We start from the raw sequence: 15,415 nt of genomic DNA on the forward strand, positions 1-15,415 counted from the left end.
TCGGTTTGGGAACGAAACAACGAAAAAAGGGGTTCCGGCTGCGGATGAAGCCAGGCCAGATAATTAACCCAGATGTGCATGTCGAGTTCGTCGTATAACATCTATACAATGCAACGCAAACTCGTATACTAAAAGCATTTTTAGCAGATTAATTTTCTCCTTTTTTTTCTTTACCTCTTTCATCGTTCACCTTTTCATCCCACTTGTTAGTGACACTTCTCTCCTCTTCTCTCCCACGCACGACCTCCCATGACAGCACGCACCACGTATAGCGGGGTGGCCAGCGGGCGACGGCACACGTGGGTGCCGCGGCGGGTAGTGGCGTGGGCGGCCGGCGAGGTGGCCAATGGTGGCGGACAGCGATGGCAGCCAGCGGGGCACATGTTGGCACACGGAAACCACGGCCAACGACGGGCAAAGGTGCGGGCGGAAGGTGAGGGCGGCCAGCAAGGGAGGCCGTTAGTGGCACGGATGCTAGGGGCGACTGAATGGGCCTGCGGACGGTAGGGGCATGGGCGGATGGCAGATCGCGAGGTGGGCAGCGGTGGTGCTGGTGAACGGCGAGGTGACCAGCAGGCAGATCGAGCGGCCAGCATTTCTCGCACAGCGAGGTGACCAGCAGGCAGATCGAGCGGCCAGCATTTCTCGCACGCATGTAGATTGAACGGTTGAAGAGAAAAATGAATCGAAGAAAGGGAGAAAGAAAGGAAGATGAGTGAATTTCCCTTTAGAAAGGGGAGAGGGAGGAGGATAAAAGGGATTGAGAAAAAAAGAAAAAGGAAATGGAAAGGGGATCTATTAGAGTATGTTTTTCTTCCCTCAATCCATTTTTAACTCAGGGGCTGTTTGGATACGAGGTGCTAAACTTTAACAGTGTCACATCGGATGTTTGGATGCTAATTAGGAGGACTAAACATGAGCTAATTATAAAACTAATTGCAGAACCTTGTGCTAATTCGCGAGACGAATCTATTAAGCCTAATTAATCCATCATTAGCAAATGGTTACTGTAGCACCACATTGTCAAATCATGGACTAATTAGGCTTAATAGATTCGTCTCGCGATTTAGCCTAGGGGTTGTGCAATTAGTTTTGTAATTAGACTATGTTTAATACTCCTAATTAGTGTCCAAACATCCGATGTGACAGGGGCTAAAATTTAGCCCCTCCCTGCCAAACACCCCCTAAAACAAAGCCCGGGGAGTCTCCGCCCGTGGTTGAATTTTTTTGACAAGCTCGGAATAGAGCTTGGCTACAAATCTACAATATTGGAAAATGTTGACGCCAAGCCTCACACAAGCTTTATATTACCAGCCTCCGCCGAGCGACCTTGTATTGCCATTTGCCAAGTGTAATGTAAATGTTTAATACACGCTTTCTAAGAAATATAGTTGGGGATGTGATCGTGATAGAATTTTTCAGAAAGGATAGGGAATCACAATGGACAAAAACAGTGAGATAAAGTATAGGAGCTACTCCCTCTATCCTAAATTGCTGATTATTTTAGCATTTCTAGATTCATATATTTTACTATGTATTTAGACATATTGTATATCTAGATGTAAAGAAAAACTACGAACTTAGAAATGCCACGACCTATAATTTGGAATGAATGGAGTTCTTCCGTCAAACTTTTTTTTAGGGCGGTCAGCCTTTTTTTTTTACTTGAGAGAGATTTCTGTCGGACAAGAGGAAATGCAGGCCATGCGCAGGTGTGTGCAGTCGGGCCCGATCAATGCAGTAGGCCCAATTTACACAAGCTTTGCCCGAAAAGGCCCAACCATTTCATGGGTCCCACAAGTCAGAAACGCTGCCGCCGAATTCGGCGATCAGACGCGCCGTCGTTCGGTTCGGGCGTTACGCATTTCGAATCGAAACTCAAAAACCCTCCCCTCTTCGGGGGTGTTTGGATACGAGGTGTTAAACTTTAACAGTGTCACATCGGATGTTCGGATGCTAATTAGGAGAACTAAATATGAGCTAATTATAAAACTAATTGCAGAACCCTGTGCTAATCCGCGAGACGAATCTATTAAGCCTAATTAATCCATCATTAGCAATTGGTTACTGTAGCACCACATTGTCAAATCATGGACTAATTAGGCTTAATAGATTCGTCTCGTGAATTACACTTCATCTGTGCAATTAGTTTTGTAATTAGCCTATATTTAATACTCCTAATTAGCATCCAAACATCCGATGTGACAGGTGTTAAATTTTAACACTTGGTTGCCAAACAGGCCCGATCGCTCGCCCGCCGAACCCAACGTTCCCCAACCCGATCGCAGCCGCCCCCCGCCGTCTAGGGTTTCGGCCCGCGCCCTCCCTCCCCATGGCGAAGGTCAGGAGGTCGACGCCCGCCCCCGTGCCCGCGGCCAAGGCCCCGGCAGCGACGGCGAAGGCCGCGAAAGCCAAGAGCTCGGCGTCCGCGGGCGCGACGGATACGGCCGCGAAGAGCCCCGCGGCGGCGGCGGCGGCGCCGCCAATTGTGATCGAAATCCCGTCGTCCCCCGACCCCTCCGTGGGGGTAGGCTCCAAGGGGAGCAGCGGTTCCAAGAAGAAGGCGCGGAAGAGGCCCGCGCCGCAGCTCGATCTCGACGACGAGATCGAAATGTGGACCCCGCGGCAGAAGATGCTCCGCGACGAGGACTGCCAGATCCTCGCCAGAGATCCGTTCTCGGCCACCAGCGAGGTGGCCTCCTCGCCCGCCACCGCCAATGACGAAATCGCGGTCGTCGCCGAGCGGGGCAAGGTACGCGCGCGACCGGACTCCCAGAACACGGGCTCTGTTTCTTGTTTGTGCGGTGGAGCGGTTGAGCGGCCAAGGCGTCGATCTGAAATGTGCGATCATTCTGATGGGGTGTTGAAAAGCCGAGCCTCCCTCTGAAATGTGTGGTCTCTGATGTGGTATTGCAGGTGGCGTGCAGAGATTACCCGCATCCGAGGTCTGCTTGCGCCAAGAACCCGTTTGGCACTACGCCTCATGAGCGTCACTGTGACAAGGTACTGTCGCGCCAAGACTTCCACTCCTTGCTCATGATATTTTACAGACAGGCTAGGCTTATTGCACATATTGTCCATTTTAAGTCTGGGGATGAAAATGAAGCTTTTTGTAAATATCATACAACGAATAACTGCTTGGTATACTGTAACATGCAAATTAGTTGCTAAAGTTGCAAAGTATAACATACATTTATGATTTTCATGCCAATATAAGTTGGCTGCAAGAGCTTGCTCTTCACGCCAAACGGCACCCATTTATCATGTTTCCTTATCTCATTGGCTCATTGCAGCCTTGTTCACTTTATTTAGCTATTTGGATTCCAATAGGGATGAATTTGCGTGTTATTATGATAAATTACTACACCATGTAAACCAGTGGCTTTGCTTAGTTCCCAAGTCCTAGATGATAAATAAGTTGTTGCTTGTTACTGAATGCTCCACATTTACAGTTGCATTACCACTAAGGCTTATCACTTATCAGAATGCCACGAAGTAGTGTTTATCTTGTGTGGCAGAATTCCTGCTTTACATGCTACATCATAGTCCTATGTGTGCTTTTGAAAGGGTCCTGGCAAGCATTGTTGTGCTTCTTACAAGGAGATAAAGTGAAATGTCATGAGATCATTAAGGATCTCATGATCTTTGCCACATTACACTCAAACTTAGCAGTAGTTGCTGACAGCATAGGCATACTGTGTTCATGCTTGCATTGTTCATTTAAGTTCAAGGGATGAAAATGAAGCCATTTGCAAATCTTTGCTTGCCACAAATTAGATGGGTCTTGTGAGCTATTGTTAAGGCATTTCAACGCAGTTCTTTCTATATGAATTAATTAATGTTGCTTTATTTAATGTTGCTTTATTTAAGTTCAAGCAAGAAAATTGAATATTTGTGCGAATATTGTATCATTAAGTAGTTATTCGCTGTATGGTGATCAGTTAATTTGTTTCCCAATCTGCATGTGTAACGCATACCTGTTGGTTGCCATGCCAATAACAGTATTCTAAAACTGATTCTTCGAATGGCATGGTCGATTGGCTAGATTACCATGTTGCTTTAGGCCTTAGCTCAGTGTGGTCTTGTTTATTTTGGTCATTTATCTGGATGAGAACTGAAATGGACTACTGCCTTGTTTAGTACTTGATGTGTTATTGTGGCAAGGTAACTTTGCCCTGTTTTTTAGGACTCAAATAGCAATAAGGTAACCTTGCCTGCTTCCAGAACTTAAAATGGCAATCGGGATTTTGATTGCTACCGGAAATCCCACAATGTTAGAGTTGCATTACTGCCATCGCATATATCAGACTTGGCTGATATCGTGCTCATCTTTTGCAGTGTTTCTGCTACGTGTGCGACATTGCTGCCCCATGTGTGTCCTGGAAGGGTCACGGAGGGCACTGTCATGCTTCAGATAAAGACAAGAAGTGGAAGACTATGAGATTGATCAAGAAAAGGGCGCAAGTTAAGCCTAGTTAAGTCAATCCTAACTCTAGGTCTGGCAATCAGTATTTTGCAAGCGCTTGTCAGCTTGTTCTGATAGGAGGGTTATTTTGCAGCAACTTGTACAGAGGGTTAGTACCGGCAATAGATCTGTCCCAATGCTTGGTGCATCTGTGTGCCGCCTATCACAAACTGAATGATACTCCTATATAAGAAGAACATCTTCGGAGTGTCATCAGTGTTGTGTTACATTAAATTCCAGCATCTATGTATCTCCTGCTCTCTTTGTCCCACAAAGACTGTTTATTTAAAAAAATTTAGATAAGATAGTACCAATGCTAGAAGTCTAAAGTACCCCTAATAACTCTTCTTAATCGGATGGATTATTGAGTATAATTAATTATGCATGCACGCTTGTTGAATCTATTAACCTTCCTTATTTAGCAAGTCTAACTAAATGATCGATTCGTTAACTGGGACAGCAAGTATTATGAGGGTATTTGTTGGATTGTCAGAAAGTTTTATGGACACTTCTTTATGGGATAAATTTTGAAGGGCTAAATGAACGGTCACGAATTTCAGTTCGTCTACTCCAACCCCTTGGGACCTGCAAATTCGTCGAGACTTTGCAGTGCCCATAGTTGTTTTTTGAGTGGCTTGCATTTATGAGTACCTTTGCGTCCCTTTGTTTCCCACGCGAGACTCCTCGTTGCCTGGTATGCCACTTGGAATTCTGCAACCTGTTTTTATTGCAGAGATAAATCAGTTTCGCTGCCCTCTGCTATATAAACGGGCATGATATGTGGTTGTTTTCCCATCAAAGTGGACACGGGAAAAGGTCTGCCAGGAAAATATGGTGAAGATAGTAGATGTCGGAGAAGAGCCTGATGTTAGCCGTGATGAGGACGACTGCGTCGAGATAGACCCTGCGGAGTTCGCCAAGAAGCTTAATCTGAAGGAAACTGATGATGTGATTCTTGTCGCTGCAAAAGGGAAGGTTAGCCCCTTTTCTAATCCCTTTCTCATTTTCTTCTCCATTAATCTCCCTGTAGGCTAAAAATTGTACAACGATTGCGTCTATTGCTTATAAGTCGTAGGCAATCCCTTTGGAGTAAGCATTGCTTTATCAATTGGTGGCGCTCGGGAAATTTTAAAACCGATATCTAAAGAAAATTTCGCACTCTAAAAGACTGTAAAGTCATCTGTGATCAAATCATAAACTGCCACATCTTTCCTTTCATGACCTGTAGATCGTTAAGGTGGAAGTGGATCAACCGGAGGGCGTTGCAAAAGCGTTGTATGGCTGTGGCCGTGAGGCCAACCATAAACATGATGCTGCTGGTGATTGCATCGACAACCCATACAAGATAGATGAAGTTGGAACGAGTCTCCTTAAGGTCGAGATTGATGTGGACAGGTTTGCGCTTGACAAGCCTTCTGCCAAACTCCACGGTGTCGACCACAACGTCGGCCAATTTTTCCGTGGAGACAAAGATGACCTCAGCAGCCACACTGTCAAAATCATTCCTGGCAAACTGGTGGTGAAGCTCGACAACATCGGCGCTGAAGTCATTCCTGACAAGGCGGTGGTAAAGTGCGAACCTGTTGGCGACAATGGCGTCGAAGCTGATGAAGAAGGTTCATATGACTACTGCCTTGAGATGACCCCTAAGATAAGGATATTTGACGAGGAAGATGACGAGGACGTCGTTATAGTCAGATAGGTTCCGTCCGTGAGCGTTTGATCCCTTGCATGATTCTACCAACTCAGCACTATGTATTCAGTCAGTATTAACCTTTGTTCCCAGTGTGAAAAACCGACGTGTTAAACTGTCTGATCTTCTTCGAATTAATACCGAAGCAAGAGATTATAATTTGTTATTGTTTCATCTTCTATGATTTGATTGCAAATACACGGCATAATTAAATCTTAACATCTACTTGGTGATGGCGAATTAACTAGGTGGCACTGAGAGACTATCCTCATCCAAGGCACTTGTGTGGTAATTTCCCCTTCGACAAGACTCCTCATGAGAGCCTTTGCGGCAAGGTAATCAGATCAGTCATCCCATTATATTTTCCTAAATCTCTTGGCACGTGTCTATAACATCAGATGTACACCAACTGCTCTGCTCAATGCAGTGCTACTGTTCTTTGTGCGATGTGCCTGCTTCCAGTTGCTTCAAGTGGAAAGGAATAGGAGGACATTGCCATGCTACACACAGGCAATGTAAGCTGCTACTATGTTTTGTTAGTCCTCTTTGACATTGATGCAAGATCAGATAAAGAAAAAAAATATGAATTGAGGCAAACTACAGATTAATAGGAACGATCATCTCAAATCGATCAATTTCACCACATAATTTGCACTTGTTGTAGCACATAGAGTATTCCGAGATACATAAGCACCATCCATCACAGGAAGACATTATTCTGGGGACTTGTTGGTATGGTGCCCCCCTTTCCTTGGAATTTGATGATGCTAGACCAATGAGCTGTGAGGGGTGGGAACTCTTCTAAGAAATTCTCACCCCCAAATTGCTCCTAGATAAATTATAAACAGTTCTTTTCAGCTTTTGCAATACGGATAAATCAATGGCCTGGCTTGAAGCCATTAACTACAGTCACCCCGTTAATTGCTGGGGCTGCACCTCTATTCTTCTTGACGTATGCAACATATTCACCATAGTGCATGGTGTACAGGGTGCTCTGGTAGCGGGTGACACGGATCTTCTTCCTCAAGGACTCAGTGATGGTACCATGGTAACCCGCCTTCTTCATCAGCGTGTCAATAGTCTCTACGTGTCCCCATCCTGCCAGAGATAATCAAACCTTAAGTTACAGGTTGTTTTAGATAGATGGGAAATGTACTGGTCAATTGACTTTTTATTTAATCTTTATTGCTCATTAGACTGTATTTCAGCCATATGGATATGAAAGATGGTGAAATTCATATCTGATTTCAACTTCTGGCCATCCCTTGTAGCAGTTTTAGAAACTAAAATATTCTACGTAAAGTGAAAATGCATGCATTAGATGATGGAGCATTCACCTTCATGGCTAGCAACCTCAGGTAAATAGGTTGCACTGCGTCTTATGTTATAGTCTGGATCTGTAAATTCAATAATTAAACCATGCTTTCCAACCTGCATTCACAACAAGAAATTGACTTTGATGTAAACGTTGGTGAAACAATAATACCTAATGGTGAGTGAGAACATTTCACGATCAGAACATGCAGAAAGGAAAGGAACATCTGAGAACGTGGAAGTTGACCTCCCAATCGAGGTAGCCCTCTGCAGTTTCATAATCAGTCAGTATAGACACTGTGCACTCCAAGGTTGGCAGTTCCTTTGATTGGATTGGGGGGAAGCGCCGGTCCCTCAGGGCACTGCGAGAGGATACCAAGCTTACTATATGCCTAAACATTATTCAATACAAAATGCATAATTGCTACTTACTAGCACAAGTCCACTAAATGTTTTGAGGACTGATAATACAACTCGGTAAGAAAATCAGACAGGATTTTATTGCTGAAACAATAGTTACCTAGTTAGTGCGTAGTCCTTAAAGCCACTGACAATCTGACGGGGCTCCAAGGTTCCTATGCATCCTCGGAGGCGTGGTTCTGAACCATTGGTAGCCTTCTTCCAGGTCACAAACAATGGGCTGAAGTTACAAAAATTGACCAAACAAGTTAAGCCATCGTATGCTAGAATAACAATATCTACTCCGTATATCTGAGACTACAATATAACTGTCGGTCAACCTTGATAAGCACTACATGGTTAAAAAGGAACTCATTAACATTCTGAATCCTAGACTAACGAAACATTAGAGGGTTATAGTCGAACACGAAAAGCCTTATGATTAAATTGCTTCTCCCACTTAAATTATAATATCAGCTGTGCAGCAGTGAGATTCCTTGTCCTCCCCTACTCTCGGACAGACAATCACAAGAGGCAGGAAACCTGCACTCTCTACGAAAGTCCAGAGGCGACGAGCGTAGTGTGCTACTTTGCTTCCCCTCTTCCATGCAGCAGAAACTAGCGGCACGCGATATGATCAGATGATGCAATCGCCAAGCGAAGAGCCGAGCCGAACCAAATCTACCAAGGCGCCGCCTTTTGCCCAAATCTACCACAATTGACCGAAACCCAACATCAGAACCACCGTAAAAAACCCTGATTGTGACGGGGGCAGCGCGGACCACGCGCCCACGCTCCATCGCGGAGGGAGGAGGCTTACTGGTTGCCGTCCTCGAAGGCGGGGGCCGGCGGCTGGTCGCCGGTGAAGTGGGAGACGAGGGTGTCGAAGCAGTAGACCGCCATTTCCTCCGTGGCCACCACCATCCTGCCGATCGCCGGGGGAGCCTGCCGCGGCGGGCTACGTCGTCTCCCGCGAGGGTGGGGGGCACGGCGGGGGCGGCGACCGCCGCGGGAATCGGGCGGTGGTGAGGAAGAGGAAGTTGGGAGGGGGAAGCGAGCGAATGCGTCTGTTTCTTCTCTCGCTTCTGGGCGTTTGCCTTTGCGGGGTTTCCCTTTTCTATGGACGATTTTGCCCCTGGGGGTGTGGGTATTTACGTCTGCATTACTTGTTGTTCGTTTGCATTGCTGGAATGGATTTTGCTCGTGTTTTATTTTCATTTTTTTTTTGCTCGTGTTCGTCTCCAACTCGCTTTCAGCAGCGATAGAATTTAGGCAAAGTAGCGTAGAAGTACTGAACCATTTTATGATCCTCAAACTTTCAGGTGCATCATCATAGCACAAACCCCTCATTAGCTGTTGATTTAGGACCTGTTCGGCTGGACTTATAAGTCGGTTGAAAAGTTGAAATGGCTGATTTATTATGAGAGAAAAATACTGTTCGATGGTTGATAAGCCGACTGAATAAGCTGAAGCGAACAGGCCTTTGAACCAATCACGACGTTAATCGTCCGAGTTCATTGGTACTAGATGAGAACTGACACGTTTCTTCAGTTTTTGACTACTCCGATTCGTCACCAAACGCACATGACTCCGACACGTCAACGTTTCTAGCAGTACAATTTCTTGATGATTCCTCAAAGATTGTTACTTGGATTCAGTGGAAAACTTTGAGATCGGACACCGAATATCAACCGTTCCCCAACTTTTCTTTTCCGTCGAAAATGGAAGGCTTTCGATCACGACATGTTGCGTAGATTCATTGATCTCTTGATTCTTTTAGTCCCTCCATTCTCACTCTTCAGTGTCAAGGACTGCGTATGCTGCAAGCAGCATCTCCACTGAATTCTTTTATCCATTAAAAAATTGATAGAAACAAAGTAAGAGCATCAGTTGAACAGCATAGGGAGAGATTTGCTGCTTTAGGTGAACCAACCAGGGCCAAAGATATTATATATAGCAACCTTTCGCGGGCGATAGCGATGTCTGACCCAACCAGGTCGAATCCGATCCAGCAACGCCGGATCGCATCACTGCAGCTTCAGCTTCATAGTCTCACTCTGGCTGCGGTTTTCAGTGGATCGCAGAATGTTGCTCACTTCACCTAAAGGCCAGCATAGCATTCATCCGAGCGCATTTTTATGAACTCTATACCACTGTAATTTCCATGTCCAATGAAATCTGTTCAATTCCAATTATGGGCAATGAGGGTGGTAAGGAATATCAAATGGGCTGCCAGGCTTTATCCAGCTCGGCTGCCTGCCCTGAACAAATGTACTAGACCTACTGAAAAGGGCAGGGATTTGTATGTACACATAGATGTCTAGGGTTCGGACTAAACCAGAAACAATCAGATGTTTGCAACTCGTCAATTCAAACATCTGAACAGAACTCCAAGCTATCCAGGTGATGCGCAAACGATTCAGCCAATCTGTCGGCGTCCTGGACCCGCAGGCGCGTGCCTTGCTGCCCGACAACAACAGCAGCTACCCGTGAGGCCAGCAGGCCGATGCCTTTCAGGTCTGAAGCACCCCGGAGGATGCCATACAGAATCCCAGAAGCGTATGCATCGCCGGCGCCACAGGTGTCCACAGGCAAGCAGGGTGGCGGAGGGATGTATATTGCTTCACCTTTCACCCCAATGTAGGAGCCATGCACGCCATCGGTCACGGATACTAACGGAACAGAGTGGCTTAAGTATCTTGTGGCTGACATGGGGCTGTCTGTTGAAGGTAGCTCGCAGAATGCCCTTGCTTCGTTGGCATTGGCGAACAGAATGTCAGCATAGTTTCCTACAATGTCCCTGAAAATGGTTTGGTTCATGATCATTAGTATTATAAATGAGGCCACAGTATAGATGCATTACAGTAAAAAGAAAATAGTTTTGGGACCATAAACAAAAATGAATTTAATGGTACTATGCGATGAACAATTATGCCCTAATATTCTATTGCTACTTTCAGTGATATGACCAGATGCAGAATAAGGTGGGCTTTGTGTAGGCCATGAAAGCGATTTTAGATGCGTAGCAGTCATCTTTTTAGAGTGGACATGCACTATCAATGGAAGCAAGTAAAAGATTGCTCATGGAGATTTGAGAATTGTGTAACTGGGCCCAGATGGTCGCAAATGTGAAACTGACAGGAAATTCTTTGAAAGGAGGCTAGCCTCACCAAAAATCATTGTAGCATCTCTTGATGCAAGATACATCTGATGCTGTAACAGCAATGAGTGCACCATTCTTGTGAGCATCTTCACACGCTTGCTTGATAGCTTCAATTGTGTGAGGAAGCTCAAATAGATAACCTTCCACAATTAGTACATTTGATTTGGACACTAAATTGGCCAAGTCTGAATCATAACTCAGAGTTGACGATGTACCCTGCAAAGACAGAAAGCGCACGGTGTTGTTAGAGCATATATTAGTTGCAGGTGCAACAGCATATCTAGATGATTGTCAAATGAATTATTCTTGACCAAAATACAGGTTGACAAAAGGATGTATCATTAAAATCTCATGTTAGCCCTTGCTTCCATATTCACACTACAAACAGTACAATGACAAAAAAAATATACTGGAAAATTCACTTGATGCATTGCACATTAATATGCACTAGTCCATCAACCCGTGCTCCGCACAGGCTAATATTTTTAAAAGCTATTGTATTTGAAAATTATTTAGAAATTAAACTCCTAACTAATAATCAAAATTATTTACCTACTACTCTCTCATTTTTTTCAATACTTCAAAATAATACTCATATAGATGTGTACTTATCTATATCCAGTTGTGATTGATTTTTAATTAGTAATTACTCTATACACTTTTCAATCCACATTCACACTTTTTTTTTATTTTGTATCGCACCTTTATGCATTGTGTTTAGCATAAAAATCAATATTTTTCATCACTTCCTCGCATACATGTTGACACTCATGATACGTATATACCTTAACTTAGTATTTCTATATTAACAATAACATAAATAGGTAATTTAGAACATATATTAGTTTAATTTTGAACATTTCTTTATGATGCACAGGAAGATAATTAGATTAAGATAGATGTGGGTAACATTTCTTTATGATTTTTATTAATAATAGCATATGTGGGTAATATAGATGCAAATTTAGGAGGTTACTTTAAGTTATTTTTAAGTATTTAGCTGTGGGCAATTTGATTGCAAATATAGGGGGTTATTTTAAATATTGTTTATAATGGCATAAGTGGATAATTTTGACGAAGATTAGGGGGTTACTTCAGTTTATTTTATATAATTTATATAATGGCAGAGGTGGGTAATTTAGATATAGATTTCGGGGGTTACTTTAGGCTATTTTCATAATGGCATAGGTGGGTAATTTTTAGAAAATGTAATATATCCAATAGCTATGATGATTTGAGTCTACTGATTAATGGCCAAATGTTTTGCTTTTTTATGAGAATTTCTAGGATTTCTCTCTTTTTCTAAAGTGTCCACCTAGGATCCTAGGTGGCTTCACCTGAAGGCTTCAAAAGGAGTCTCCAATTAGTAATAGTAAGATATGATTTAGATATGATGGACTCATAGCGGACAGAAACTGAACTGCTTAATTACCAAACACAACTTGCTACCCTGAGGTATCTAACAAAAGTAGGAGGGATGAGAAGCGCAGCATAAGCAAATAAATTTAAATTGGAGTAATATCTACCAAGCTCAGAAATACAGAGCTGTCCGCAAAGGAACTGACCTGATATGCAAGCATAGTTCGCTGAGCATCCGGTGTTGTTAGGACAATGACAGTTCCAGTAGTCCCATCTTTGACCGGCTTAGACAAGAAATGCACATTAGCACGACGCAATTTCGCCCTAATAGAGTGATTGAACAAAAAGCATGATGTCAGCCAATGCTTTTAACGCTTTGTGCAGAAATAGGACATCAGGATCAGCTGCGACAGAAATAGTGCCAAATTAGCGAATTACCTGTAGAAACTACCTAGTGGGTCACTGCCCACACTGCCAGCCATTGCAATTTTAAGCTCAGGGTAGCCAGCAGACCGGCTACTTCCAAGCCTTGCCAGCGCCACAAGTGAGTTGGACAGGGAACCTCCGGCTGCAGCCTTGTAGCTGCACCCATCCATGGCGCGCAAGACCCGTCCCCTCTCCTCATGGTTTACGACCTTCCTCGTGCCCTTCTCTATGCCCAATCTCTCGAGGAACTCATCATCCACCGTCCCTGAGAAATCAACCTGTTTGCCCCCACGAACCAGTCACCAATCAGCATTGATCTCAATAACACATCCATATTGGGTACTGGCAGAATGTTGAGCTACAGTTTTGAAGTTTTATCTAGAATTTTTGGCAGATAAAATACAGATGAAGAACCGCTGATGTTTGATTGTTGCACACTGAGTCCTTATTATCATCAAGCATACCAGTCACAACTTACCAAACAGCGACGACAGTTCATTTAAAGCATATAATATTCTATATTTCTACTGTGTAAGCACCCAAGTTTGTTTTGGGTGCAGCTACTTCCTTCTTGCTATTTGACGTCAACAACAGCTGCTAATTCCGTAATCGCACGAATAACAAGAAACAGTTAGAGAACGCACAGAAAGAAGGGGATAGAAGAAGATGCTCGCACCATGGCCTGGCCGAGGCCGAGCACGTCCCATCTCTCGGGCGCGGCGGCCGCCGCGGCGGGCTCGACGGCGTCCTCGTCCTCGTCATCGTCGTCGCTCTCGCTGACGCCGGCGTCCGAGAATCCCCCGAGGAGCGCTCGCGCCCGGCCCTTCCAACGCACCACGAACCGGTGGTAGCTGCAGGCGCGCGGGGAGCTCCGGGCCCCTGGGCGCGCGGCGAGGGGGAGTAGCGAGGGAGGAGGTGGGGAGGAAGGGAAGCGGCGGATGAGGCGGGAGGGGGAGGAGGCCGTGGCGGCGGCGGCAATGGTGGCGGAGGCGAGCGCCATCGGGGGTGGGGCGCCGCGCCGTGCCGTGCCGTGCCGTGGCGACGTGGCCTGCCGTATTTGAGGTGGAAACGGATTGGGGTGAAGGTGGGAAGAGTCTGGATGGGAGGCGCGGCCGACCAGGCTGCCGCCTCGCTGCCTCGCTGCCCATCACCAAAAAGCCAGCAGAGAGAAAAATAACGGATGAATAGAAAATAAGGTAATGTGGGGCTCACTCTACAGTCTCTGCCACGGGGGGCTAAGGCGTCACTGTGATTTTTTAGGGCTTCCCTCTCTCTCTGGGCTTCATTGTCGATGGGCTAGAAATTGTCCTTTCGATGGGCCGACGCCCATATCGAATGATGGGCCATCATTTGTTTTTTTAGGAGCCATCATCTGTTAGTTCAGCAGCCTCTTTCTCTCCCAGAAAGCGAAAAAGGAGAGAGAGAAATGCATTCTACCGCTCAAGCGGCTCTCCATCCTCGATTTATCAGGGCTCCTTTTCATCTGCGCATATTGGCTAAATATGACAAGAAGATTTTGAGTGTTCTCTTCTCTCTAAAAAAACAAATCTACGTACACATGAATAAGATGTTATATGAGCACTGGGCATGTTTAGTTCTCCGCTACAACCAGTCACGCTACAGTTATCTGCAGGCTGGTGGTTGTTTCGTTAGTTAATTTTGGCGTACTACAAGATTTATCGTGTTTTGCTGCAGGGATCTCGCCACAAAGTGTGGTGTTGTTTTTCGGCGCCACGGCTGTGGTGCCGCCACACCTATAGGCTACAGCTTGGCAGGTAACGGTCTGGAACCGAACAACCTCTACAGTTTTAGCAAGGTAACTTTCTTCTACTTCCAGCCCAAGCTCAATTTTCTTCTATCTCCAAAGCTCGGTGTGCATCTCGGGCTCCCTCTGATTCTTCACAAGGATAAGCATCTGCACAACCACAACCGTACCCTCTATTTGTCTTCGTTGGTTTCATGTTGATAAATCTATCACGCACGCTAAGTTTACAATATATGATGCAATTTTCTTATCTTTAACATGCATTTTGAACGTTCTGTCCCATTGTACTTTTTGTGCTGGACTTCTCTCTTATGCTATTCCTAGAGCGGTACTGCGGTAGAACCTTATCTTAATAATTGCAAATATTTCTCTATTGCTAGATTGTACATAAGTTTCGTTGAACGCTGACTTGAACTCCATCCAACCTTTTTAGTATGCCTATAAAATAATAAAAGGAACAAAGCTACAACTAAGTTGTCCCGATATGGCTTCATCAAAAGTTTGAAAAATAATATATATCTCTACTTAAAAAAAGTGAAAAGGGGATTTTTTTTTCGTACGTCTCCTTCCGCTCCGCTCCGTGACCCTCGCTCCGAGCGTCTCCTTCCGTCCGATCCCGCAACTTCCCCTCCGATCCGTCCCTCCACCTCCTCTTCTCGCACGCCCTGCGCCGCCGCTGCCACTCGCCCTCCTCCTCTCCTCGCGCGCCCTGCGCCGCCGCCCGCCCTCCTCCTCGCGCGCCCTGCACCGCCACCGCTCACCCTCCTCCTCTCCTCGCTCATCTTGTGTCGCCGCCCGCCCTCCTCCTCGCTCTCCTCCGCCCGGGGACTC

The 15,415-nt window shown here is 45.3% G+C and overlaps 3 protein-coding genes across 4 annotated transcripts; 1 reads left to right on the forward strand and 2 right to left on the reverse strand.

The window, feature by feature from the left end:
• The first annotated feature begins 2,255 nt into the window (after positions 1-2,255).
• Positions 2,256-6,674, forward strand: LOC101760306. Of its 2 annotated transcripts, XM_022823581.1 has the most exons (5): positions 2,256-2,752; positions 2,917-3,003; positions 4,339-5,440; positions 6,407-6,493; positions 6,586-6,674. In XM_022823581.1, exons 1-3 carry the CDS (start codon positions 2,333-2,335, stop codon positions 4,477-4,479), a joined length of 648 nt encoding a protein of 215 aa, XP_022679316.1. In that variant the 5' UTR covers positions 2,256-2,332; the 3' UTR covers positions 4,480-5,440; positions 6,407-6,493; positions 6,586-6,674. The 2 variants fall into 2 exon arrangements, with proteins under 2 accessions (XP_022679316.1, XP_022679315.1); XM_022823580.1 differs by lacking the exons at positions 6,407-6,493; positions 6,586-6,674 and adding an exon at positions 5,694-6,377.
• A 92-nt stretch (positions 6,675-6,766) lies between these two features.
• Positions 6,767-8,968, reverse strand: LOC101778383 (uncharacterized protein At2g38710). The gene is made up of 5 exons (XM_004983513.3): positions 8,692-8,968; positions 7,993-8,112; positions 7,720-7,834; positions 7,496-7,589; positions 6,767-7,256 (listed from the first exon to the last, which is right to left on the reverse strand). The coding sequence occupies exons 1-5, from the start codon at positions 8,793-8,795 to the stop codon at positions 7,036-7,038; spliced, it is 654 nt and encodes a 217-aa protein (XP_004983570.1). The 5' UTR covers positions 8,796-8,968; the 3' UTR covers positions 6,767-7,035.
• Positions 8,969-9,985: 1,017 nt separating this feature from the next.
• LOC101778784 (uncharacterized sugar kinase slr0537) lies at positions 9,986-13,918 on the reverse strand. The gene is made up of 5 exons (XM_004983514.3): positions 13,496-13,918; positions 12,832-13,097; positions 12,600-12,717; positions 11,042-11,250; positions 9,986-10,671 (listed from the first exon to the last, which is right to left on the reverse strand). The coding sequence occupies exons 1-5, from the start codon at positions 13,817-13,819 to the stop codon at positions 10,242-10,244; spliced, it is 1,347 nt and encodes a 448-aa protein (XP_004983571.1). The 5' UTR covers positions 13,820-13,918; the 3' UTR covers positions 9,986-10,241.
• Between the last annotated feature and the right edge of the window lie 1,497 nt (positions 13,919-15,415).

Source organism: Setaria italica, chromosome IX (genome assembly GCF_000263155.2).
Source record: "Setaria italica strain Yugu1 chromosome IX, Setaria_italica_v2.0, whole genome shotgun sequence".
NCBI lineage: Eukaryota > Viridiplantae > Streptophyta > Magnoliopsida > Poales > Poaceae > Setaria > Setaria italica.